The 27,190-nt window shown below is 42.1% G+C and overlaps 1 protein-coding gene across 1 annotated transcript in view; it reads left to right on the forward strand.

The window, feature by feature from the left end:
* Positions 1-562: 562 nt before the first annotated feature.
* Positions 563-27,190, forward strand: part of LOC126170162 (hemicentin-1-like) — a gene marked incomplete at its 3' end in the record, with an annotated part of 232,868 nt that continues 206,240 nt past the window's right edge. Inside the window, exons 1-2 of the mRNA XM_049920703.1 lie at positions 563-731; positions 1,588-1,803. Coding sequence (XP_049776660.1) covers positions 563-731; positions 1,588-1,803 — 385 coding nt within the window. The remainder of the gene's footprint in view (positions 732-1,587; positions 1,804-27,190) is intronic.

A 27,190-nucleotide genomic window follows, 5' to 3' on the forward strand; every position in this document is an offset into this window, starting at 1 on the left:
GAATCTTTAGCGAACGGAGAGATTGTCGTGATACTTTTCCGACTACAGGCTATCTTTCCTGTGGATACACATTATGTGTTTTTAATACAGTGGTTTTCATTGCCCCCCTGCGTGATGTTTGGTTTGTGGGGTGCTCAACTGCGCGGTCATCAGCGCCCATACAAAGTCCCAATTTTTTACACAGTCCAAAATTTACACAATCCAAATTAGCCACTTTCACGAATGCTAATGATGATGAAATGATGAGGACAACACAAAAACCCAGTCCCCAGGCAGAGAAAAATCCTCAAAGCGGCCGTGAATCGAACCTGGGACACCGTGATCCAGAGGCTGCAACGTTAGCTACTGGACCACGAGTTGCGGACCTCCCCCCCTACCCCCCTTTTGCATCCTCAGGCTGTTGATCATTGCTAATTCATTCGCGTATAGTGACAGTTTCCCATCTCTGGGACGTCCGCCCCCGGTAGCTGAGTGGTCACCCCTCACAAAATTTCACACTTTTTCCCCCCAAGAATCTTATTTTCCAGTCCAAAAAACCAATGCAGTGACATGGGTACGGGGAATGGTGGTGGACTACGTCTATAACGAAACGGAAAAGGACAAAATGGATTTCTGGCATTTTCTCCTGGATGGACACGCGAAGCTGCAACAGCATAAGAAATATGGGCCAGACGTCGCTAATTACTTGCGACTTACATTTACCGACCCACCGGCCAGATTGGGTGTGAGGGGTGAGAGATGAGATAGACGAAGAAGCCGAGATAGACGTCGATCACACTTACGGACCCTTAGTTAATTTCGAGAAGACGACCCAGTCTTACACCAACATCTGGAGAACGAGTCGATAGATGGCTCTCTTGCTCTATCGCTCGTCGGGTCGTGAGCAGGTGTCGCCCCCGACAAGAATTTCATTTCATTGCTACAGGAGCATGTTTCTTTCGTATTTGTACTATCCGCAATGTTTTCATGTCTTTCATTTGGACATTTTTAGTTTTATTCATTTCCTTAATTGATTAATTAAAAAAGATGGACAGAGCGTCTATCTAAAATAAAAAAAAGTGGTCAGTGCGAAGTCAATCATAAGGGCCCGGGTTCGATTCCCGGCTGGGTCGGAGATTTTCTCCACTCAGGGACTGGGTGTTGTGTCGTCCTAATCATCATCATTTCATCCCCATCGACGATCAAGTCGCCGAAGTGGCGTCAAATAGAAAGACTTGCACCAGGCGAGCGGTCTACCCGGCGGGAGGCCCTAGCCACACGATTTTATTTTTTGTTTTTATCATCCCTGGGACAAGAGAGTGCCCTGAGGCTGTGTCCTCCGTTTGCTTTGACATGGCCGTTGGCAGAATGATGGTGACTTCTTACGGCAGAGGTCTTGGCCACCATTGCTGATGGTTTTTATTCAAATTTTAAGTAGTGAGGTGGTTCGAACCTGGGACTGAAGCCGATTTGATTATTAATGATAGACGCTATCCACAGTCCCCAAGGGCTTCTGTGTACTATCTCTCAATTTTTAATTATACGCGCCCTGCACACGGACTGCTCTGTGGTACTGCTGTGTCAGCCGCCAGTGTGTGTGCCCCGCAGGCCGGCCCATCCCGCGCCTCTACTGGCGCCTGAACGGCGCGCCGCCGCTGGAGGGCGCCCAGGAGCAGCAGCGGCTGCTGCCGGAGGGCGGCGTCGCGGCGTCGCTGCGGCTGCCGCGGCTGTCGCGCGGGCTCCTGCTCGCCGTCGTCTCCTGCCAGGCCGTCAGCAGCCCGCACGTGCCGCCCGTCGCCGCCAGCGCCGCCGTCCACCTGCTGCGTGAGTACACAGCCTCTCCCACGCCGCTTTACACCCGCCGACGTGGGCGAGGCCGGTCGGCACGGTAGATCAGAGACTTCGGTCAGAGGGTTTTCTGTCCCCTGTAATACATAAAAAAAAAACTGAGTGAACGAATCAACGATGAACTTCAACAGGCGTCACGGGACGTCCGCTCCGAACAAATGCAACGAACAATAACGAACAAATTCAGATTAAAAAAGACGATTGCTAACGCACGTTTGTGCAGTTGCACTTAACCCATGGGTAAGCCGGTTCGAAAATATTTTCACTGCCCATATTTGCCCGTCAAGGGTGGAAGATTTGATTTAAAGTTCCTGGTCACCAGAGTTTGCGTCACGGTCGTGGTGTAAATACTGCAGTTCCATTAAGTGAGGAGATGTGGCACTACCTATGGTGACATTAAGCTTCGTGGCCCCCTTTGTGTTACTGGTGAGGCGTAGACTATGTGTCGGCTCTAGGTTTCGCCCTCTGCCTTGTCTCAACATCACACACACACACACACATACACACACACACACACATACACACACACACACACACACACACACACACACACACACACACATACAGACAATCAATACATGCAAGTAGTATTACAAAAATTATACTGCAGCATGTTGCAAATAAAAAACAAAAAAGAACTAACAAATCTCCTTTACAACAAAGCTGGCAGTTATCGCTGAAGCAATCTATCTTCGGTTTGAACGCTAATTTAATGTAAGTGTTAAATCAGATCAAAATAACCCGTTTCTATAATAACCGATATTCGATATTTCAGTCCACTTGTTTCCTGTAATACATATATGAATCTAACAAAGATTTTAAAATTGTGGCTCGCTGCATTTCAGAGTAGATCAAAAATAATAAATAGATTCGCAAATAAATGAAAACTTAATTTGTTCACAGTTCGCTGCTCTTCCAAATGCAGTAAGTGGCTGAATACTACTGTAAATAAATAAATAAAACTTCAGTATTTTGACGCAAATGTATTTAAAACTCTGCTCAAGAATCATACTGCAGTCGAGGATCATAACACTGTTTGGGCAATACGAATGGTCAGTGCAAAAAGGGTGAAAATTGAGTCTAAAGAACTCTATTTTTCCATGTGAATTTATCCGTTTTAGAAAGCTACAATGACATAAACGCATGTTATGTAGACATAAGCAACAGATCAGCTACTTTCTATTTTACTGTAAACTCTGAATGAACTGCTTTGTTTTAAGTTTTCTCCTTACATCATGTCAGAAGTTTGTTGCAACTCCTCCCGTTCGTAAACTTCCAAAGGCATTGTACTTCACTGATAGCGCAATTTGCGAAACATTTCCAGGCTAAAGATGGTGCCAATCTGTAACAACTTATGTCCGACGACAACAGCGAGAAACTACCATAGAGATAACATGGGGCAGGTCTCGCACACCACATGTACACCTATACCATTCTTGGCACTATGCCACATGGCAACGGGTACATTAGTGTCTCACCAATCCTGAAGTACCGGACCACGATACTACTGCACTTTGCCGGCTGTAGCCGAAATGGGAAACACGCATTTACATCACAGTAGACCAGCACAGCGGTGAATGAGGGAAACGCATCGCGCTGTCAATGATTTCTAGACAGTTATGCATATGCAAGCAAGTGGTTGAGCATGTCTTCGCGAAATATCACAATAAAAACTCACGACAAGGAGTCCGTAGAGCTCTCACACCCAGGTACAATACAACTGCGGCGATTAATATCAGTTTGTTTCTCGCTTCTGTTGACATTGTTATTAAAATACCACTGATTGCTTTTACCATTTTCCATAATAACGGACTATTTCAAAGCAATGCTAAATATTTGAATAAAAATTACTCGTTTTTTGTAAAAGGTTATTTAAACGCCAAAAAAATTAGGACTGCTGCTATAACAATTTGACATTTCGGTATTTTAGTCGGTTTAAGAATTTTTAACATTGTGCAGCCCTGTCATCAACTGTGGTAATTGAGCATGTACCATGTCACCCTCAGTTGCAAATAGAAATCAAACTTTACCCAGATTTCAGCGAAAATGATTCGGCCTTCTTCAGAAGTGAGTGACACTAAACTAATGCATGACAAAGTTTGACGCTAAACTACTGCACCACGCCCGGGTTCCCAGGTTCGATTCCCGGCGGGGTCAGGGATATTCTCTGCCTCGTGATGACCGGGTGTTGTGTGCTGTCCTTAGGTTAGTTAGGTTTAAGTAGTTCTAAGTTCTAGGGGACTGATGACCAGAGATGTTAAGTCCCATAATGGTCAGAGCCATTTGAACCATAAACTACTGCATGCCAAAGTTCTAAAGAAGGCCGAGTTATTTTCGTTGAAACCTGGGTAAAGTTTGGTTTCTATTCGTAACTGAAGCTGACGTGTTACGTATATTATACCTGGCTGTTATTAAAAAAATAAAAACACTTGTTATATCGAGACCAGAAAAGTAGTGAAAAATACCGGTTGTTCAGAACTGAAATACCGGTATCGTTTTTAACAGGTCGGTTTTTCCGGTTCCTACTTTATAACTACAATATTCTCAGTCCTTTTAGCTTGCAGCGCTAGCACTAGCTTCCAGAACACAATTCTGCACCCTACTACTCACCTCCAAGAGAATTCTTCATAACCCTATCGTGTAACTGCTGTCATGGCATGATGCATAACACACGGAGCTTGTTTCTACAGGGTGTTTCAAAAATGACCGGTATATTTGAAACGGCAATAAAAACTAAACGAGCAGCGATAGAAATACACCGTTTGTTGCAATATGCTTGGGACAACAGTACATTTTCAGGCAGACAAACTTTCGAAATTACAGTAGTTACAATTTTCAACAACAGATGGCGCTGCGGTCTGGGAAACTCTATAGTACGATATTTTCCACATATCCACCATGCGTAGCAATAATATGGCGTAGTCTCTGAATAAAATTACCCGAAACCTTTGACAACGTGTCTGGCGGAATGGCTTCACATGCAGATGAGATGTACTGCTTCAGCTGTTCAATTGTTTCTGGATTCTGGCGGTACACCTGGTCTTTCAAGTGTCCCCACAGAAAGAAGTCACAGGGGTTCATGTCTGGCGAATAGGGAGGCCAATCCACGCCGCTTCCTGTATGTTTCGGATAGCCCAAAGCAATCACACGATCATCGAAATATTCATTCAGGAAATTAAAGAGGTCGGCCGTGCGATGTGCCCGGGCACCATCTTGCATAAACCACGACGTGTTCGCAGTGTCGTCTAAGGCAGTTTGTACCGCCACAAATTCACGAAGAATGTCCAGATAGCGTGATGCAGTAATCGTTTCGGATCTGAAAAATGGGCCAATGATTCCTTTGGAAGAAATGGCGGCCCAGACCAGTACTTTTTGAGGATGCAGGGACGATGGAACTGCAACATGGGGCTTTTCGGTTCCCCATACGCGCCAGTTCTGTTTATTGACGAAGCCGTCCAGGTAAAAATAAGCTTCGTCAGTAAACCAAATGCTGCCCACATGCATATCGCCGTCATCAATCCTGTGCACTATATCGTTAGCGAATGTCTCTCGTGCAGCAATGGTAGCGGCGCTGAGGGGTTGCCGCGTTTGAATTTTGTATGGATAGAGGTGTAAACTCTGGCGCATGAGACGATACGTGGACGTTGGCGTCATTTGGACCGCAGCTGCAACACGGCGAACGGAAACCCGAGGCCGCTGTTGTATCACCTGCTGCACTAGCTGCACGTTGCCCTCTGTGGTTGCCGTACGCGGTCGCCCTACCTTTCCAGCACGTTCATCCGTCACTTTCCCAGCCCGTTGAAATTTTTCAAACAGATCCTTTATTGTATCGCTTTTCGGTCCTTTGGTTACATTGAACCTCCGTTGAAAACTTCGTCTTGTTGCAACAACACTGTGTTCTAGGCGGTGGAATTCCAACACCAGAAAAATCCTCTGTTCTAAGGAATAAACCATGTTGTCTACAGCACACTTGCACGTTGTGAACAGCACACGCTTACAGCAGAAAGACGACGTACAGAATGGCGCACCCACAGACTGCGTTGTCTTCTATATCGTTCACATCACTTGCAGCGCCATCTGTTGTTGAAAATTGTAACTACTGTAATTTCGAAAGTTTGTCCGCCTGAAAATGTACTGTTGTCCCAAGCATATTGCAACAAACGGTGTATTTCTATCGCTGCTAGTTTAGTTTTTATTGCCGTTTCAAATATACCGGTCATTTTTGAAACATCCTGTATGTAGAGGACAAGGCGTTATTTTTGGCAAATACGGTGCGAAATTATGATTTAGTGTGTTTCAGTGCGCAATGCGCCAGCCTCATGGCAAACGGCGGACGAAGGCCGGCCAGGGCATTATGCAGGTGACACAGTTTTACAGCGAGCATCGGTATGTGTGTACGTGCGCGGCAGCCATCAGAACGCAGCATTAGGAGAATTACGCATCGCGGGCCTCGTGTGGCACGGTTGCATTAACCAACTCATTGAGAACCTTGTAATAAACACACCACCGTTTAACTGGCGGTTTCAGCAGCAGCCTGCACTATTTAAGGGCATCAGAGGTGGACGTCGGCACTCGGTTGGACCGCTTGGGCGTTCAGTCACTGTCACGTCGTCGTCATCAGTGACGCTGTCCCCGAAGATCGGCCGCCAGAGGCCGTTGCCCGCTGCTGCACTGGCGACTCCCGGCGTCGTCACAAGCCACCACGACTGCAGGAGGCGCACTGGGCTGGGATTGTGCGACCAATCTCTTACTGCCTGCGCAGCCGCTGACCGAGACCGGCGTCGCGTTTCCTGGACTGCGTGTATCAGTACGTCTCCACCACGACATGAGCGGTGGGGCTGAGCTACCGGAAAATGTATTGGGAGAACCAAGAATAAAGAGGAAGATTGGTAAAAACAGCCACCTTCTTGTACCCAGCGACCCCCTACAATCCCGACCACGTCACCCACTCCGGTCATCCTGTTACAATAGTTTGAATGTTTGTAGTAATGTAATTCTAGGTCTGAGTTCATTTTGGACAGAGTCCTTTGAGCAGCTTAACAGGCTGTTTATTGTGAATTTTAAATTTTCTCGGTGAATTGAATGTTCAGACAAATTTCGGGTTTGTAGCCGGTCGCTGTTCAATACATTCCACGATATTTCAATTGGACACCTGCCTGTCAGCCCCATATGACCCATTGATGAAGTCCCCTGCAGCTAGAGCCATCCATGATTGTTAAAATGTTTCCGATGCAGGATTTTGTGCACGAATCGACATGTCGTGTACACCACGTAATTTGGGCGGCCAACCCATTCTCTCTAATTGCCTCAAATGTTCTTGAAACCAATTGCGAAAAATTGTGGCTCAATGACACGACGTATTGTTGTTTGGGAACATGAAGTCTATTAATGGCTGCAAACTGCCTCTATGTAGCCATATGTAACCCAGTGCCCAGTCTATTGCATGTCAAGACAGCCCATAATACTATAGAGCGACCACCAGCTTGCAAAGTGACCTGTTGACATCTTGGGATCCTGGCTTCGTGAGCACTCCGCCACTTATCAACCCTTTCGTCACCTCTTACCAGCTGAAATCGGGACTGACGTGACCAGGCCAGGGTTTCACAGTCGTCTATGGTACAATCTATATGGTCACGAGCCCAGGAGAGGTGCTGGAGGTGATATGGTTCTGTTATCGAAGGCTCTCGAGTCGGTCATCTGCTGTCATAGCCCTTTAACGCCAGATTCCGTCGCACTGTTCTAGCGGACGCCCTATTCTAGCTCCAACTACCATTTTGCATTAGGAGTCAGTTAATTCCCATTATGCGGCCCTTGTAACTTTGCAAACCATTTCAAGTGAATCACCAAAGTAGAAAAATAAGCTCCGTCAATGTACTACTCTTCCACACCTAGCGTATGCGATACTACAGCCATCTGTATATATGTGTATCACTTTCCCATGACTTTACCTCCTCAGTGCGTTTCCACTAAATTACATTCTCAAGTACATTCAGTTTACTATGAATATAGAGAAGAAGGGTTGTAAGCCTTCCTTGAATGTCTTATTAGACGCAATAATGATTGTTTTCAGGAGCATTCAGTTTATCCTAAGACAATTCATACTGATTTCTATTTGTAAGTTTCAAGTTGCCACCAGTCGTCACAAATTATGAACGTGCGTATGACACTTGTACACAGAGCTTACGTAGTTTCAGACAAAGATATTTTGCCTTAAGAACTCGATTAACTAGTGTTCGGGAAAATAGATATTCTACCTGGCAGATTCACAGGGCACTATCAGTTAAAATCAAGAAGCAGGAGGTAGCTGAACAGGACAACACGCCGGCAGAATCTTCACCTTTCGTTCCTTCTGTGAGCGACATTTCGTTTGAAATAGCAAAAATCCTTCGTAATTTCAGGTTAAAGTGGTTTTCCGTGTACCATCTAGGATTGCAGACAATCTGGCATCGTTCAATGAGTTATTGTTTCGGAAGGCCGGAATTTTCAAAATACCTTGCCCAGTGTCGTAGGGCTTACATAGGTCAGACCACACAAAGTGAGGAGACGTTGAATTGAACATCAAAGTTGCACCATCCTTTTACAGCATTTCCACTGGACATTCAATGGAATGTGATAAAACATGAAATGAGTGTATGGCATCGTTGGCCGGGAGGCCCCATCTGAGGAAGTTCGGCTGCCAAGTGCAAGTCTTATTTCAGTCAATGCCACACTGGATGACTTGCACGTCGGTGGTGAGGATGAAATGATGATGACGACGACAACACAACACCCAGTCCCCGAGCGGAGAAAATCTCAGACCCGGTTGCCACCCAGTATAATAATACAATTAATAAATACCTCGTTATAAAAATATTAGTTACAACTATGTTGGCATTTTTCCGAATTCCAAAACGATTGCTTCCAAATATAGCTTCAGTAGTTTCTCTATGTTAATTAATTTATGTTGTGAAACTACTTACTCTAATTCGTTAAGTTGTGTACATCCTGGTAATTTCTTCTGTGGAGATGTTAAAAACTGTGGTTACTTCAACCAACAAACTTTGTATTTTATCTCAGTTCCTGTACTCCAGTAACTGTATATTCCATAACGCTGGCCTTCTCATATAAACTAATTAAATGCTCAGTTTCATTGTGAGTCCACTTCTTGGCAGATTACTCCAAGGATCCTGACAGTGCCGCATGCATAACGTACTAGTGTCTCCTTCATAATGACGTAGGATCGACTCTCCTCGATAAAAAAAAATTATTTTAATTTATTAAATCTATGTAATATGACTACGTTTTTTTTAAGTTTTTAGCTACTAACTGCTCCTGCTGTTCGTTTTGGAGAAGGTACTGGCGCTTTTTCTCTCAGGAACATGAGACGGCCACAGGTTATCGATTAAACTTCGCAGTTAAGTGAACAAATTTATTTCAAATGGGCATGAATAGGGCAATATTTGATGCCAAAATGTAGTAGCGCAGAAACTATGAAAAACAGCACAAATCGTGGACGCAATACGGTCACTCAGGACCCTCAGCTCTCCCGACAATGCCGGTATAGTGTTTCTTGTCTGCGAGCTACAATGAGCAGCTATCGAGAGTGGAGCTTACTGGTTACTCGAGACGTTTAAAGAGACAGAACGGGATTATCTCCGCTGTTCCTGATGTACATAAATGACCTGGGTGGCAATCTGAGCAGTTCTCTTAGGTTGCTCGCAGATGATGCTGTAATTTACCGTCTAGTAAGGTCATCCGAAGACCAGTATCAGTTGCAAAGCGATTTATCAGTTGACACTAAATAACGAAAAGTGATCCACATGAGTTCCAAAAGAAATCCGTTGGAATTCGATTACTCGATAAATAGTACAAGGCTGTCAATTCAACTAAGTACCTGGGTGTTAAAATTACGAACAACTTCAGTTGGAAAGGCCACATAGATAATATTGTGAGGAAGGCGAGCCAAAGGTTGCGTTTCATTGCCAGGACACTTAGAAGATGCTACAAGTCCACTACAGAGACAGCTTACACTACACTCGTTCGTCCTCTGTTAGAATATCGCTGCGCGGTGTGGGATCCTTACCAGGTGGGATTGACGGAGGACATCGAAAGGGTGCAAAAAAGAGCAGCTCGTTTTGTATTATCACGTAATAGGGGAGAGAGTGTGGCAGATGTGATACGCGAGTTGGGATGGAAGTCATTAAAGCAAAGACGTTTTTCGTCGCGGCGAGATCTGCTTACGAAATTTCAGTCACCACCTTTCAATTCCGAATGCGAAAATATTTTGTTGAGCCCAACCTACATAGGTAGGAATGATCATCAAAATATAATAAGAGAAATCAGAGCTCGAACAGAAGGGTTTAGGTGGTCGTTTTTCCCGTGCTCTGTTCGGGAGTGGAATGGTAGAGAGATAGTGTGATTGTGGTTGGATGAACCCTCTGCCTAGCCCTTAAATGTGAATTGCAGAGTAATCATGCAGATGTAGATGTAGATGTAGATGTACCACATTCTCGGAGACTTCCAACCAGCTGATTCTCGACGCTTACATGGTAATATTTACTCGAAGATGCTCTCTAATAGCGAAAACCTGTGACCCATATACCAAGCTTAAGCTATTTATTGTTAAACTAATAACTTTTCCGGCATCTATTTTTTATCTGTCAGGAAAGCTCACTGCAAGTACTCAGTTACACATTGATTGATCGCTCACCCTTAGAACAGTATTAGCGTCCACCTAACTGAATTATGACATTATGTTTACCGTTCACACCTCGCTAATAAGGAGGCTATCCCGTAACGAGCTCGCGCTCCACGCTCCACGCATCGCAGCGTCGACCGCGCCACAGCACCGCATCACGTCTATTCGAACGGCGCCGCCAGGGCGCTAATGTCAGATCGCAAGCGGAATTGGATTAATTATCAGCCATCAGCGAAAGCACACAAAGCCGCACGCCGTCAGCTATTACGACCGGCGCTAATATCACTCCAATTACGGGCCATTGATGACAATTATGAGCCGGAGTCTAGCCTGCGTCGACTGACATCGCCCCATTTGAAGCAGGCCCTGCAGGGACGGCGAATTAGCGTTGACGTAATGCTGCCTCCAATAGTGATTGGTTTTCCGGCAGAGGACCGCGATAGAGAGGGATGGGGCCTAGGCTTACCGGTGTGACGTGGCTGCTGCCTTTGTTAATAAGACTCCGCTTCCGTATCAGTAGGATAATGATATCGTGCGGAAGTGGTGGCAGGTAATTATTATTGAATCAGCTATGGTTCCTGTGCTTAACACATCCGAGAATGGCAGACACCCAGGATGAGGCAGCTAGACAGCAATTTTCAGCACGTTTTTCGGAAATCGTTGCTTTGTAAATCTGAATGTAATGAATGTGTATGGTGTTTCATTTGAAATGATAGAACTTTATTTATCTGTGCACAGTAAAGTTTCCTGGCTATAATACAGCGATATATTGCGAAAATTCTATTACTGCTGAAACCACCATTTCAGTAGAGGTTACAGTGGCCTTCCTCTGGGTCTGCCAGTAGACCTGTAGACGTTTCTTTCCATCACTGATAGTTGTTTACAATATGACGTAGTAGCATACCTAGTAAACTCTATCGGTAAGTGAATCTGGCAGCGAAAGCCTACGCAATTACAATGATTTATTTAACGTTAAAAGTGTTACGACAAAAAATTAAAATTTACTGAATCAAGGTTTCTTTCCGAAGGAAAACTTGTAACACCGTTCTTATACATAATATTTTGCCTGAGTCAGTGCTTTATTTCTAAAATGTTAGTTGGGGAAACACGCCTCTTCAACACAGTACAACCCCCTCTTCTTCCTCATCCCCTGGACATAAAAGAAAAAACAAGTTTCGAACACTGAAAACTTGCAAAACAATGTGCTATAAGAAATCACGTATTACAAGTTACTCTTTGAAATGCAGGATTTCATAACATAATTTCACGATGAGAACAATAAATGCACAAGATTTAGTATGAACAGTGTGTACTACCGTCTCTCTCCGTAACACTATCATTTTGCTCCCTAGTTACGCTCGATACGTATCGACACAAGTCTGTAGTTTTCGTGACTATTTCGCCATGTTTTAAACTACTGTAGCCACAACGTTCAAACTTTCTGATGGCAACTTTACAGCCCTGCAGCCTTTCCGGCTAATTATATTTTTCTATATGACCGTGTTTCTAAAGTCCCTAATATGTGGGGAAAAGGCATCTACTCCAAAAACAATGCAAAACCGAGAGAAGTGGATGAAGTTATAACCGAATCACCACTACTCAGTATTTTGGCAATGACGATAGAAAACAAAGTTCGGTTAACTTTATATATTTTTATAATGTAAAATAATTTTTAAATAACAGTGGTTAGTGAAAAATTTAGGAAAAAGGTTTTCAAAACTTGTAATTAAAGAAAATAACCAACGGTCGCCAGTTCCTCACCGGAACAAGAATAATTAAAGTGAAACTGAACTTTATTCTCGTAAGAAATATTACTTAAGGATACTTATTAGCGTCATAACGTAGGAACAGTACCTAACGCACACTTTCATGTACTTCACACCACACATGTCACAGTAGTCAAACAATAATCCAATAGCAAACGCGTACATCATATTATGTTCATTTTAAAACATCAATAAAAGGAAGAGTGTTTACTGGTTGTGGACGGAACCTTTTTGTTATGTTACTCACACTATGGCTGAGTGACGTAATTGTAGCAAGCAGAAAGATTATTTGAATTTTATTCCTTGGTTACAACTCTAATTTACCTAGCAGTTACTCTGATATTTCTTTGTAATAAAAGTTATAAATTACTCCACAAGCCATAAATTAGAACTGTGGTTTGACAAAGTAATTCAGTCCCCAGTTTACGTAAAGATTTTCTACCAGTTTTTTATTATGAAAGTTACTCTATTCTTAGCAAAGATTTAATACTGGCTTTTGCATCATTCTACTTCTGTCATTATTCATACTACAGCCACAGATTTCATTATTATGGAATTGTGAAAAAGTTGTAAAAATTATGTTTTGATGATCTAATAAATTAACGTTCACTTTATTTTCCGTCCAGTTTCTGATTATCTCCGTTCATACAAAGGGATAGGATGCATACTCTTTGGATGATGACTCAGGAAAATTATTTACCTGACAATAGGCACGAAAACAATGTTATTTAAGCAATAAAATCCCAGCTACGCTGGTTATCCTATTACACTTCAAGTTATAAAAACTCTAGATCTTACTTCAATTTATGATGCCGTTGGTTTGTCGAGTGGCTTCATTTAGCCGTAAAATAAGGCACATGTTTATCTTCTTGCCATTGTTGTTGTTGTGGTCTTCAGTCCAGAGACTGGTTTGATGCAGCTCTTCATGTTAATGTATCCTGTCCAAGCTTCTTCATCTCCCAGTACCTACTGCAACCTAGATCCTTCTGAATCTGCTTAGTGTATTCATCACTTGGTCTCCCTCTATGATTTATACCCTCCACGCTGCCCTCCAGTACTAAATTGGTGATCCCTTAATGCCCCAGAACACGTCCTCCAACCGATCCCTTCTTCTGGTCAAGTTGTGCCACAAACTCCTCAACAATTCTATTCCATACCTCCTCATTAGTTATGTGATCTACCCATCTAATCTTCAGCATTCTTCTGTAGCACCACATTTCGAAAGCTTCTATTTTCTTCTTGTCCAAACTATTTATCGTCCATGTTTAACTTCCATACATGGCTACACTCCATACAAATACTTTCAGAAACGACTTCCTGACACTTAAATCTATACTCGATGTTAACAAATTTCAATTCTTCACAAACGCTTTCCTTCCCATTGCCAATCTACATTTTATATCCTCTCTACTTCGACCATCATCAGTTATTTTGCTCCCCAAATAGCAGAACTCCTTTACTACTTAAAGTGTCTCATTTCCTAATCTAATTCCCTCAGCATCACCCGACTTAATTCGACTACATTCCATTATCCTCGCTTTGCTTTTGTTGATGTTCATCTTATATCCTCCTTTCAAGACACTGTCCATTCCGTTCAACTGCTCTTCCAAGTCCTTTGCTGTCTCTGACAGAATTACAATGTCATCGGCGAAACTCAAAGTTTTTATTTCTTCTCCCTGGATTTTAATACCTACTCCGAATTTTGCTTTTGTTTCCGTTACTGCTTGCTCAATATACAGATTGAATAACATCGGGGAGAGGCTACAACCCTGTCTCACTCCCTTCCCAACCACTGCTTCCCTTTCATGCCGACGCTTATAGCTGCCATCTGGTTTCTGAAAAAATTGTAAATAGCTTTTCGCTCCCTGTATTTTACCCCTACCACCTTTAGAATTTGAAAGAGAGTATTCCAGTCAACATTGTCAAAAGCTTTCTCTAAGTCTACAAGTGCTAGAAACGTAGGTTTGCCTTTCCTTAATCTTTCTTCTAACATAAGTCGTAAGGTCAGTATTGCCTCACGTGTTCCAACATTTCTACGGAATCCAAACTGATCTTCCCCGAGGTCGGCTTCTACCAGTTTTCCCATTCGTCTGTAAAGAATTGGAGTTAGTATTTTGCAGCCGTGACTTATTAAACTGACAGTTCAGTAATTTTCACATCAGTCAACACCTGCTAGCTTTGGGAATGAAAGTATTATATTCTTCTTGAAGTCAGAGGGTATTTCGCCTGTCTCATACATCTTGCTCAACAGATGGCTGAGGTTTGTCAGGGATGGCTCTCCTAAGGCTATCAGTAGCTCTAATGGAATGTTGTCTACTCCCGGGGCTTAGTTTCGACTTAGGTCTTTCAGTGCTCTGCCAAACTATCAACGCAGTATCGTATCTCCCATTTCATCTTCATCTACATCCTCTTCCATTTCCATAATATTGTCCTCGAGAACGTCGCTCTTGTATAGACCCTCTATATACTCCCCCCACCTTTCTCAAATGGTTCAAATGGCTCTGAGCACTACGAGACTCAACTGCTGAGGTCATTAGTCCCCTAGAACTTAGAACTAGTTAAACCTAACTAACCTAAGGACATCACAAACTTCCATGCCCGAGGCAGGATTCGAACCTGCGACCGTAGCGGTCTTGCGGTTCCAGACTGCAGCGCCTTTAACCGCACGGCCACTTCGGCCGGCTCCACCTTTCTCATTTCCCTTCTTTGCTTAGAACTGGGTTCGCGTCGGAGCGCCTGATATTAATACAAATGGTTATCTTTTCTCCAAAGGTCTCTTCAATTTTCCTGTAGGCAGTATCTATCTTACCCCTAGCGATATATGCCTCTACATCCTTACATTTGACCTCTAGCCATCCCTGCTTAGCCATTTTGCACTTCCCGTCGATCTCATTTTTGAGACGTTTGTATTAGTTTTTGCCTGCTTCATTTATTGCACTTTTATATATTCTTGTTTCATCAATTAAATTCAGTATATCTTCTGTTACCCAAGGTTTTCTACTAGCCCTCGTCTTTTTACCTACTTTATCCTCTGCTGCCTTCACTATTTCATCTCTCAAAGCTACCCATTCTACTTCTACTATATTTCCTTCCCCCATTCTTGTCCATCGTTCCGTAATGCTCTCCCTGAAACTCTCTCCAACCTCGGGTTCTGTCGGTTTATCCTGGTCCCATCTCCTTAAATTCTCACCTTTTTGAAGATTCTTCAGTTTTAATCTACTGGTTATAACCGATAGCTTGTGGTCAGAGTCCACATCTGCCCCTGGAAATATCTTACAATGTAAAACCTGGTTCCCAAATCTCTGTCTTACCATTATATAATCTATCTAAAACCTTTCAGTATCTCCAGGCCTCTTGCACCAAGTGTTATCTATGCTTAACTTATGCTCTGTGCAAAATTGTACCAGGCGTTTTTCTCTTTCATTTCTTACCCCCATTCCATATTCACCTACTACGTTTCCTTCTCTCCCTTTTCCTACTATCGAATTCCTGTCACCCATGTTCGAATCCTGTCTCGGGCACGGATGTGTTTGATGTCCTTAGGTTAGTTAGGTTTAAGTAGTTCTAAGTTCTAGGGGACTGATGACCTCAGATGTTAAGTCCCACAGTGCTCAGAGGCATTTGAACCATTTGAACTAGTCACACATGACTACTAAATTTTCGTCTCCCTTCATTATCTGAATAATTTCTTTTATCTGATCATACATTTCATCAATCCCTTCGTCATCTGCGGAGATAGTCGGCTTATAAACTTGTACTACTATGGTAGGCGTGGGCTCCGTATCTATCTTGGCCACAACAATGCAGTCACTATGCTGTTTCTAGTGGCTTATCCGCATTCCTATTTTTTTATTCATTATTAAACCTACTCCTGCTTCACACCTGTTACATTCTGTATTTATAACCCTGCATTCACCCGACCAGAACCTCCCGACACCGAACTTAAACAATTCCCACTATATCTAACTTTAACCTATCCAATTCCTTTTCAAATTTTCTACCCTACCTGCCCAGTTAAGGGATTTGACATTCCACGCTACGATTCGTAGAACGGCAGTTTTATTTCTCCTGAAAACGACGACCTCCTGAGTAGTCCCTGCCTGGAGATCCCAATGGGGGACTATTTTGCTATACCATAGCCAATAATAAGGACCGACAGTAATCTTGATGTTATGTGAATTACGCTTCCTGCAATTTCACTGTGCCCAACAAATACCATAGTATGCCCATATTAACATCCACCAATCGAACCATATCAGTTTTCACTGCTCAGAACTACAGAAACAGACTTTTTATATCCACACTTTTGCGTTGTCACACCGGCGAATACACAACCAACGACACCAATAGTCTCCTCGTGACTCCGTACTGCTACTTTTTCTCGCGCTCGCACGTCCAGTGATAATGCAGTTACAATTTATTACACTCTTTGACAATATCTTTTCCCTCACTAGGACAACGTGTCTACTTACAAAATGTTAACATTCCATGCATATTCTCTTTCTTAAATAACAATTAGCATTTGTAACTTGGCCGGCCGTGGTGGCCAAGATAAAGGCGCTACAGTCTGGAACCGCGCGGCCGCTACGGTCGCAGGTTTGAATACTGCCTCGGGCATGGATGTGTGTGATGTCCTTAGGTTAGTTAGGTTTAAGTAGTTTCAAGTTCTAGGGGACTGATGACCTTAGAAGTTAAGCCCCATAGTGCTCAGAGCCATTTGAACCATTTGAACCATTTGTAACTTGTCAACATATTTACAAGAAAAATATTCAGCGCAACTAATAAAACAAAACTGCGCAAAAGACGTAGAAAATGTATGATCATCCTCAGAGTTGTGTTATAAATTGTTCTAATAAATTCAAAAACTTCCCTGTGGGATCACAATTTGGACACCAGCAGAACGTTCGTTTGCGACACGTTATTTCCTTCTGGCTGTTGACATCGGAATACGCCCTGAAGACACATGTTGACTGCGGATTTTTGTAACGCATTTTACTAGAGAGTAGTTTTATGAATGACCATTTACAATATCAGAAACTGTTCACTACATTATTTTAAAACTCACTTGAGCAAGCAGCCACTCAGTCATTTGGATCAATATCAGACCCAGAAATTGCCGATTTCCTCTACTATTGCATTAAAAATATCAATATCATCGAAATTACCGATGCTACAACTTTGTTGTTCTGCATGACTTCGTACAAAACGTAAGGAGAGGTGGCCTACAGTGTGGTGTGGCAACTGTCGTAATGGGAAACCGGGACAGGAGCAGAAATGATTAGCGAATTACACAACATACAGAACATTCACTTAACTTGCGTTTCTCCGAGGGTATCTAGACTCATTACAAATAACGTAGCAACAGATCGAGCTATTTGGTACAATAGTAACCAGGTTGAGGCTCTGTGAACTAAAGCACGAACGATGGTGTCAGAGCCGCGACTAGGCGGCGACTGCATAGCGTCACGCAGCGAATAGGCTCTAAGTGCAAATGGGTTGAGTGGCTGTCACCGACAATACTATATAATGGCGGCAGAGGACGCTCATGGTACAGAGTCACACAAGGTGTGTATAAGCGGGCCTTCTCCACTGGGTCTGCCAGGTCCCACACGATTGCTACCAGCATCTGGCAGAAACTTGCAACTTCAATACCAACTTTCACTTCCATGGGTTGATATCGACACGTGACACGACATTTGTAGAATGGGTGCAGAAGTCCAACAGAGATACAGGTAGCAGAAGCGATATGAAACTCACCTCAGAGCGGAAAAATGGAAAGTTCTTTTGCGGTGGACATATACTTCAAAATTCGAAAACTACATAGTACGACAATACAGAGCCCTCTCCTTGTCCAATCTACACAGCTACCAACAGAAGGCAAGAGCTGCAACCTTAGCTGAGAATATTTACTCTTAAGCAGAGAACGAGCAAGGCAAAGGTGGAGTCCATTTTCACTGCTTCCGCTACAGTCTTATTCAGTTGACCCGATTACGCTACTATGCAACATGTCACTTGCTGCTGTTATGTCGCAGTGGCCTCTCTTGGTCATAAATCTTACTGAGAACAGCCTTCTGTAACGTTACGACTACAACACTTTCCCAGAAAGCTGCCATCTCGGGTTGTTATTTGAACGAACATGAATTTTAATGATAGTGATATTTTGAGAGCTATGGAAAAAGAAATCAGCGATTCCAGATGAAAAGGGGGAAGCTGATGTTTGTGGTATTAATCCAGATTTCTGTGTGGCTGAAGGCTCGGGTAACTAATAAATAAAACAAGTGGCCAGCCGGAGTGGCCGAGCGGTTCTAGGCGCTACAGTCTGGAACCGCGCGACCGCTACAGTCGCAGGTTCGAATCCTGTGATGTCCTTAGGTTAGTTAAGTTTAAGTAGTTTTAAGTTCTAGGCGACTGATGACCTCAGAAGTTAAGTCCCATAGTCCTCAGAGCCATTTCAACAATTTTTTTAAAAAAAGAAGTGCATTGGAGAGTTTAAGATAATGTATCGCCAAAACCGCTTTAGTAAAGGAACGATGGTAACAGAAAGTATAATAAAAAAACCGCACCCGACATCTATCCTCCAAGCGTGTCCGAATGTTATTAACATTCAGAAGGCAGACACGTGTAGCAAAAAAATATACTTATGGCGACCAAAGAGACTGTGTCAAAAATACCACACTCAGTCAAACTATGTATAAAAACGGTGTATCCTTCAGAAAGAAAACGACATGCAGTTTAACATTTCACATGTCTGCCGATTTTAATACTTCCTAATACGACTTTTAAGATTATATAAGCCATGTTTCAACTTCTCAAACTGCATTATCAATTATAACGCAACTGTTTTCGACGAATGTGTTAAAAAGTAACATCTCGCGGCCCCGTCCAGAGTGACTGAGACCAATTCCAAGTGAGTACATTTATTTGAATCGCATTCAAGAGTTGGCAACTGGCTTGCAACAGGGCCTTAATTAAAAAGTAAAATATGCAAGTTGTTGGACAATTTGGAAAGAAATGAAGTGGCAACCACTGACTTTGAGGGACATCATATAACGATTTACAAAGGAAATCCGGGTAGCCCCTCCGCCCCACTCTTCACAAAAGCAAAACCAGAACGGAAATAAAGGGAGATGCTGACGGAAATTGCGGGGGTTATGTATCACTAAACGGCATGATTCTCAGGTGCACGTGTGCACCAATGTTTTCGTTACGGCACAGAAACAAGTAGAAACCGGAAGACACATTGAGGAAATACTTAATATGCCTACAGGCTGGAGTCCAGTATTAAAGCATACGTCTTCCCAACACAGTCAGAGGAGATGGGCTGTGAGTGATAAGTGAGGGGAACGGGCTGGCCAGATGAGGTGTTGTACTTTCCTTAGGACATTTGGAGTGTGAACTGCAATGCATTATCCTGCTGAATCATGCTGTTTAGTAGCCTGGTCATGAGAGGCAGGAGGATTTACCACGTACTTCCGAGCATTCTACCTGCCTTCAACGATTACCAAATCACTCTTGTTGCCATATCCACCAATTCCCCACACAATCAATCCAACAGCTGGAGATATGTGGATCACGAGAACTGGTGTATCCTGTAAACTTTCAGCAGGTCGTTTATGGAGACGATGGCGTCTATCAGACCGCCACACAAAGAAGTGAGACTCATCACGAAACACTGCAATGCTTGCAGAAGATTTAGTAAAGGGTCTATATTTCGATGAATCAGCATTTGTCGCCAGAGTAAAATGATTTTAGTCAGTGATTTACGAGTTAAGGGACACGTTAATGATGCAGTTAAACTTCACTGCGCTGTCTCTAATACTTTTCGACATCGACCGTTTTCCCGTTTCGTAAACAGGGCTACAAAAAATCCAGTTTTTCCGACTAAGTAGTTACCTCTCTCGAAAACTGGTAGCCATAGGAGGCTGTGACACTTTCACATGTGTTTATTACACCACAGCAATAAAAAATTGTAGTACTACATTGGAAAAAACCTAGTTATTTAGTCGACTCTCAAACAATATGTTCTCCACGATATTCGACGGCATAATAGGGCCGTTTGCTTCCACGATGATTAGCGATTTATAACACTTACACCTGTTCTGACTGATGACTGATCACAAATAAGACATGGAGAAAGCAACTGAGCGATCAGAACTGAATTGTGTGTGGGCAAACAGGAGTTGAATAAGAGATGAATAATTTGGCTATCGAATTTACAGGGGGAAAATGTTTTTTTGAAAAGCGCCCTGATTTCCAGGAACTTCTATCACCAGATTTGTAGGAATTTCTTTCATTTTCATGAGTGCTATGTTGCTGCGCCGCCCCAAGACGTCACTCAGCTGCGGCAGTTTGCAAAATATTTATTTGAAACGAGGGATTTCGGCACATAAAGTAGGTCATCTTCAGATTGACAGCACTGCTAATGTTATAAAAGTGCGAGGTCATTAGGGAAGTCAGTCTTGCAGAAAATGTACAAAGATTAAACTAAGAATATGGGACGTTCTACCCAGATGCTGGACCTGGCGACGTGTTGCCATGCGTTAAATAGTGTTTGACAGCGCGTTACGTCACCTTCACCGAAAAGGATCTTACTTTCGGTAAAAACATTTACGGCGTGCAAATTAAGCATAAAACTAACAGAACGGTTATTTGTTTATCATTACACAAGTGCTTAACTTTACATAAAGTTTAAACACAAATGTTCCAATACACAGAGCTGAACGTCAGCTGACGGTGCTTGTTAGGATTTGAAGACGATTCAGTTTCTATGGATATAGCGATGTGTTAGCCGTTGCTTGTCAAAGATCATCCTGTAGCACGCTGTTGCCTAGGCGACGTTCTAAAGTGCTTATTGACATCCGAAAAAGAAAGCAGATTACGCTGTTCCTATGGAGACGTAGCCCATGTGGCCGTTTCCTTGCCTAAGTGGGTGTTTCGCTCGAAATTTGCTACTTTGTGTTTAGAGAATACCCTCAATTATAAAATACTGGTATAATTATACGTCGTTTGCAAGAACTATAACGTGTTGGTAAGTCAGTGTAGCCGGTAGGCAATAAATTTTGGATAATTAATTGAAATTTGTAATAAGGTCTATGTGGCTATGTCAGTCGTAAAATAAATACTATCTGGTTTTAAAAGGTTTCCTTTTTCCTGTTACATATAGTTTCAGTATTCTTAAACGGTTTAGGAAATAAAATATAAAAGATTGTGGAGTCAATAGAGAAAAACGAAATACGTAAAATCTAATAGGTTCAGTGAAAAAATTTAAAGAAATAGTCATATAAGCGTACTAGATAAGAAAACGAAGAAGCAATCCTTCCTCACACTATTTCCTTAAAAATTCGTAAAAGTTGGTTTCTTGAAAACGTAATAGTTCATCTGGCTGCGACTGACGTAGCTAGTAAATTAGCACGTTATCAAACACTATTTAACTGGTATCGGTACAGACACCAGAAGTAGTTTATGGCCTTGACAACATACAGGTGCTCAGTATGTCGCCAGCTCCAGCAAATGCATAAACATCTTCCCTTATCAGATTAATCTTTATACATTTTATACAAGACAGACTTCCCTAATTAAGATGCACTATCATAATTTCAATCAATCAGAAGATAGCCTACTGTATGTGCTGAAACTAGTCATTTTGAATAAATAGTATTTTGTGATCGTGTCTGTTTCTTCATGAGTGATTTTCACAAGTAAGTAGCTGAAGCATCCAACCATGTAAGTCAAAATCGCGCCTGATGTTATTGCCATAGAGCAGTCTGTTATTGTTGGTTCCTGGAAAACGTGAATTGAGACATCGTCGTGATTGTGCTTTCCTACAGAGTTTCTCTCAATTCTGCTGCAAGCTGCTGTTAATTGTATTCCTTATACGCCAGGAGTAGTGCTAACACGGGGCAACACACAGTGTTACTGAAGCGTCCAAACGTTCTTAGCATTTTAAAGGGTGAGTATTTATTATTGTGTTCCTGATAAGCATTTTTGTAATAGACTGCTCCTAATTCTGCGTACTCGAATTCATATCATTCCGGCCAGTTGCACAGAAATACTCAGTGAATCAGATGATTATGTCATTGTACCTTTTGCTGTTTTGCCGCAGTGTTAAGACCGGTTCCTGTCAGATCACCGAGGTTACGCGCTGTCGGGCTGGGTTAGCACTTGGATGTGTAACCATCCGGTCTGCCGGCCGCTGTTGGCAAGTGGGTTGCACTCGACCCTTGTGAGGCAAACTGCGGAGCTATTTGATTGAGAAGTAGCGGCTCCGGTCTCGTAGAGTGAAAAATGGCCGGGAGAGTGGTGTGCTGACCACATGCCCCTCCATATCTGCATCCCGTGATGCCTGTGGTCTGAGGATGACACGGTGGCTGGTTGGCACCGTTGGGCCTTCAAGGATTGTTGGGGCGGACTTTGTTTTTTTTTTAACTGTATTTCTTGCATCTTGTTACATTTGTTGTCTCTGTGTTATTTCGCTGACTTTCAGCACGATTATCCAGAGAAAAATTCATGCTCTTTCTGCTAGAACTAGTCTGCTTTTTATGTTCTCCTGGCTCCATCCGTCAGCGGTTATTTCACTGCTTGTGTAGCAGAATACCTCAACTTCATCCACGTTGTGATCACCAATTATGATGATAAGTTCCTCGCTGTTGTTATCCCTACTGCTTCTCATTACTTTCATGTTTCTTCTATTTACCCTCAGTCCACACTCTGTACTCATTAGACCATTTCATTCAACGGATCCTGTAATTCTTCTCCACTGTGTCATCAGCAACTCTATCATTGACGTACTTCCACTTTGTCTTTAATCCGTCATTTAACCCCTTTTTTTATTTCTGGCATAGCGTCTTCTACATATAGATTGAACACCAAGGGCGAAAGACTACATTCCTGTCTTACACCCATTTTAATCCGAGCACTTTGTTCTGGGTCTTTCTGGCTTATTGTTCCAACTTCGATCTTATATACAGTGTGAGTCACTAGCTACAGCCACCTAGAATAATTCCGAAAGTATGATAGTAGCTGAAATGGGATGCTCTAGTTTGGTACTTATTTTCTGATAGCGGCTATCGAGACGAATTCAATGATGTGTAACAATAACATCTTTGAAGGTCAACGAACGCCACAAAGGTGGCATGATCGTCCATTTACAGAAGGTGTTCGAAGTGATGACCATTGGTATCAATGCAGTGCTGCAATCTTCTTATCATGGATTGAGTGGTATTCCTTATCACTTCGGCACTTATCTAAGCACAGTCTCCGACAATTCTCTCTCATATATTGTACAAATAGTAAATATTTGACGAATACGGAGTATTTATCTAACGTGCCACTGCATGTAAACATCATTCGACGGTTTCGTAATACATCACTAATAGGAACGGTAAGGCTAGTATCGTCGAATGAAGCGATGTGAATAATGTATTCCTTCGAAGAACAAGTAAATATGCTTCTCATTTACGGAGAATACCAACGAAATTCAGTGAGAGCTAGAAACTTATACGCTGAAAGATCTTCTCAACTTACTCACCCTACACGTCGTACATTTAAATATGTGTATGATAAATTGAGAGCAACTGTATCTTAAACGCATCGGAAACATATCCGGCAAAGGAAATTTACTAACGAGGAAACGGAAATTGGTACTCTTGCCAGATGTTCGAGATCCTTGTGTTAGTTCGCCTCAAATCGCAAGGGAATCTGTCATAAGCCAGAGTAGTGTTGTTCGTGTCCCCCTTCCATATCAGTCTCCTTCAAGAATTAACTGGTACGGATTGTCTGCGTCGCTTAGAATTCTGCCGGTGGGCTTAATTTTTGATTCAGATGGATTACACGTTTATTAATCTGATTTTATTTACTGACGAAGTTACATTTACGAACCATGGAAGTTTGAATTTCCATAACTTGCGTTACTGCCAACTGAAAATCCATGTTGGCTGCGGCAAGTTGCACACCAAATACCGTGTTCGGTGAATTTATGGTGTGGGATTCGGGAGGACAGAATACAGGCCCCTATTTCGTCAAAGGAAATCTTAATGGTAAGAAGTACACCACATAACTGCAAGAAACATTAGGTCCATTATTGGAAGAAATACCTTTAGGAACAAGGAAAAGAATGTCCGACACATTTTTCGCTGATGGCTAGAAATGAGTTGCAGAGACAATTCCCAATTCGTTGGAATGGTCGCGGAGGAGATGTGTCGTGGTCGCCTCGTTCGCCAAACTTGACGCATCTGAAGTTTTTCTTGTGGGGATTCGTAAAAGACATTGTTTAGAAAGACGTTCGAACTACACCTGAAGATATGAGAGAAAGATTTGCCAGAGCATGTGCTGCGATAAGAGCCGATGTGATAACGAATACCACTCAATTCATGATAAGAAGATTGCAGCACTGCATTGATACCAATGGTCATCACTTCGAACACCTTCTGTAAACGAACCTTCACGCCACCTTGGTGGCCTTCGTTGACCTTCAAAGACCTTCCTGTTACACATCACTGGATTCGTCTCGATAGCTGTTAACAGAAAATAAGTACCAAACCATAGCATCCAATTTAAAAAAAAACCTTGCCCTTCATATCTCTCAAGCAACCCCACCTAGCAACAAAAAACCAACGTCATGTTATGGGCTCCGTTGTCCCTTGCAATATTTGTCCCACAAATGTTTCAGCTTCTATCATTCTTTTGGAGTTATTCTTGGTGGCAACAGTTAGTGACTCACCCTAAATAACTTATATAGTGTGCGTGTGTGTCACTACTATAGTAAGTTTACTTTTGGCACTCTGGCCAGTGTGTGATCAAATTATTTCCGGATGTGGTAGGAGTTTTTAAATAATTATCTTTCCGTGAGTTTAATGTGATTTTACTATGTCATGTCTGTCTGTTATTATGGTTGGTATATTTGGGATCCGTTCCTGGTTTGGATTTTAATATATGTTTCCGTTTTTGAATTTTTCCATGATTTTGAGGGCATCAGTCTATTATTAAATATTTGTTGTCGCTTAGCCACATGTTGTTGAGTTGTGGAGCATTGCTTCTATAGTTTATTAAGGGTGGTTGTAGTATAAAATCTCTGCCATTTTGTTAAATAAATGTTTAAAATAAAAATCGCTCACTGCTCAACCCCACCGTAACACTTTCTGTTTCGTCACAGCTGTAATGTAATGGCGGTAAATATTTGATAGATGAAAGATTGGCACTTTTACTGAAGAACACGTGTTACTAAGAGAAACGTAAATTGCTTAGATCGTCTTTACAAAACGGAATAAAATTAAACATCCAGAAGCATTAGAGCTACAGCAATGAAATTTAACTTAAAACGCGTTATTAAGGTGTGTAGTAACGTCATATACATCACTGACTGAAATGCTGTTACTTTAGGAACACTTACAGATTCAGCGAATTTTGGATGTTTTCCTACACTTTCTGCAAACAGTGCATAGAACGCCACTCAATCATCTAGTCGGAGTGCCTCTACGTCGTGCAAGTCTGTGTTATCTGCGGGTTGCTGTCAGTGTAAACGACGCATGGAAATCAGAGAGCTGAACCTTGTTTCCAGTAATCTGTTTCCGATACTACGTTGTGGCATCCCGAAACCTCAGTCCGGATTTCTGCTGTTATTATCTGTATATTCTTCAGCACCACACCTGCTGTTGTTTAGTCCTTGTGGAAGGGGTCATGCCCACACTTCCTGCCATGCTCTTGTTCTCCGACAAACTTGTCACCATAAATTCTGCAGTCAGTCAGTCGATATGATGCTCCCATGTACTTCGTACTCATAATACGACTTTTCTCATAGTATCAACACTGGCGAAGAGTTTCCCGTGCATATCCTTTGGACATGATCCAGTAACGTTAGACGTATCCAGTAGTCAACATGAATTCACACTAATCTTCATGTGTAGGAATAGCGTTTACTGAACTGAAAATAAGCTCACCTAAGAATGGAATTTTGATGAATATATATCACATATACGAAAATCATGGACTATCAATTTCGTGGCGTTAGATAAGACGTTGATGTGTAATATTGTTGGTTTAATTTTGGTATACTGAAATCGGTGCTAATAGCCAATGAAAGTGGGTTAAAAGCCGTGATCTGTCTGGGGACATTAACCGTGGATTACTGGGCAACTGTTTCATCAGATATTTAGTCTAGGTTTTAATGATAATCTTTTAATAGACATACAAAACCGGTAATATATATATATAAAAAAGGAGAATTTAAATAAAAAGAAAGAAATCAGTTTATATTTGGAAATTTATTTTAAGATTGTTCATTGAAATTTCAGCATATTATACGTGAGTTATAACTGAGCTGGTGCCTTATTTACGACTGAAAAAATGTGAGATTGTAATCTTACGGAACACATAAAATATGGAGCCAAGATTGGGAGACTGCATACCACACTGCATTCATAAAATAACACACGAAGAACATTGAAACATAAGCAAGAAGAAATTAACCACAACCAACAGATTCAGTTTTTACCCAAAGAAATTACGTTCATACCACAATCCTGTCCGTCATGTAATTACCACACACTGGTATACTAAATTCATATTAACTCTTTGTGAAGTCTTCGCAAAAAGAATAGCTGAGGGCTACTTTGATGATTACATCACATGCTTCACGTGGTCAACTTGGTTTACGCAAAGCGTACAACTCCACAATAATTTTGATAATTAAAATAAATTAGATCGAAAAGCAATTGACAAAAGAAAAACCTTGAACTGGTTACTAACGTCTTACTATTAACCTGATGGGTCAAACAATTATATAAGCACGTGGTAGTGGTCTCGCAAAGTACACCCCACGTGGGTTGAACATAAAGAAAAGCATAAAGAAAAGTTGCTATATTAAAAAAAAATATTCTCAAGACGAGACGTTATAATCTCACGCACATTCGGATTTAAGATTGAT

Source organism: Schistocerca cancellata, chromosome 1 (assembly GCF_023864275.1).
Source record: "Schistocerca cancellata isolate TAMUIC-IGC-003103 chromosome 1, iqSchCanc2.1, whole genome shotgun sequence".
NCBI lineage: Eukaryota > Metazoa > Arthropoda > Insecta > Orthoptera > Acrididae > Schistocerca > Schistocerca cancellata.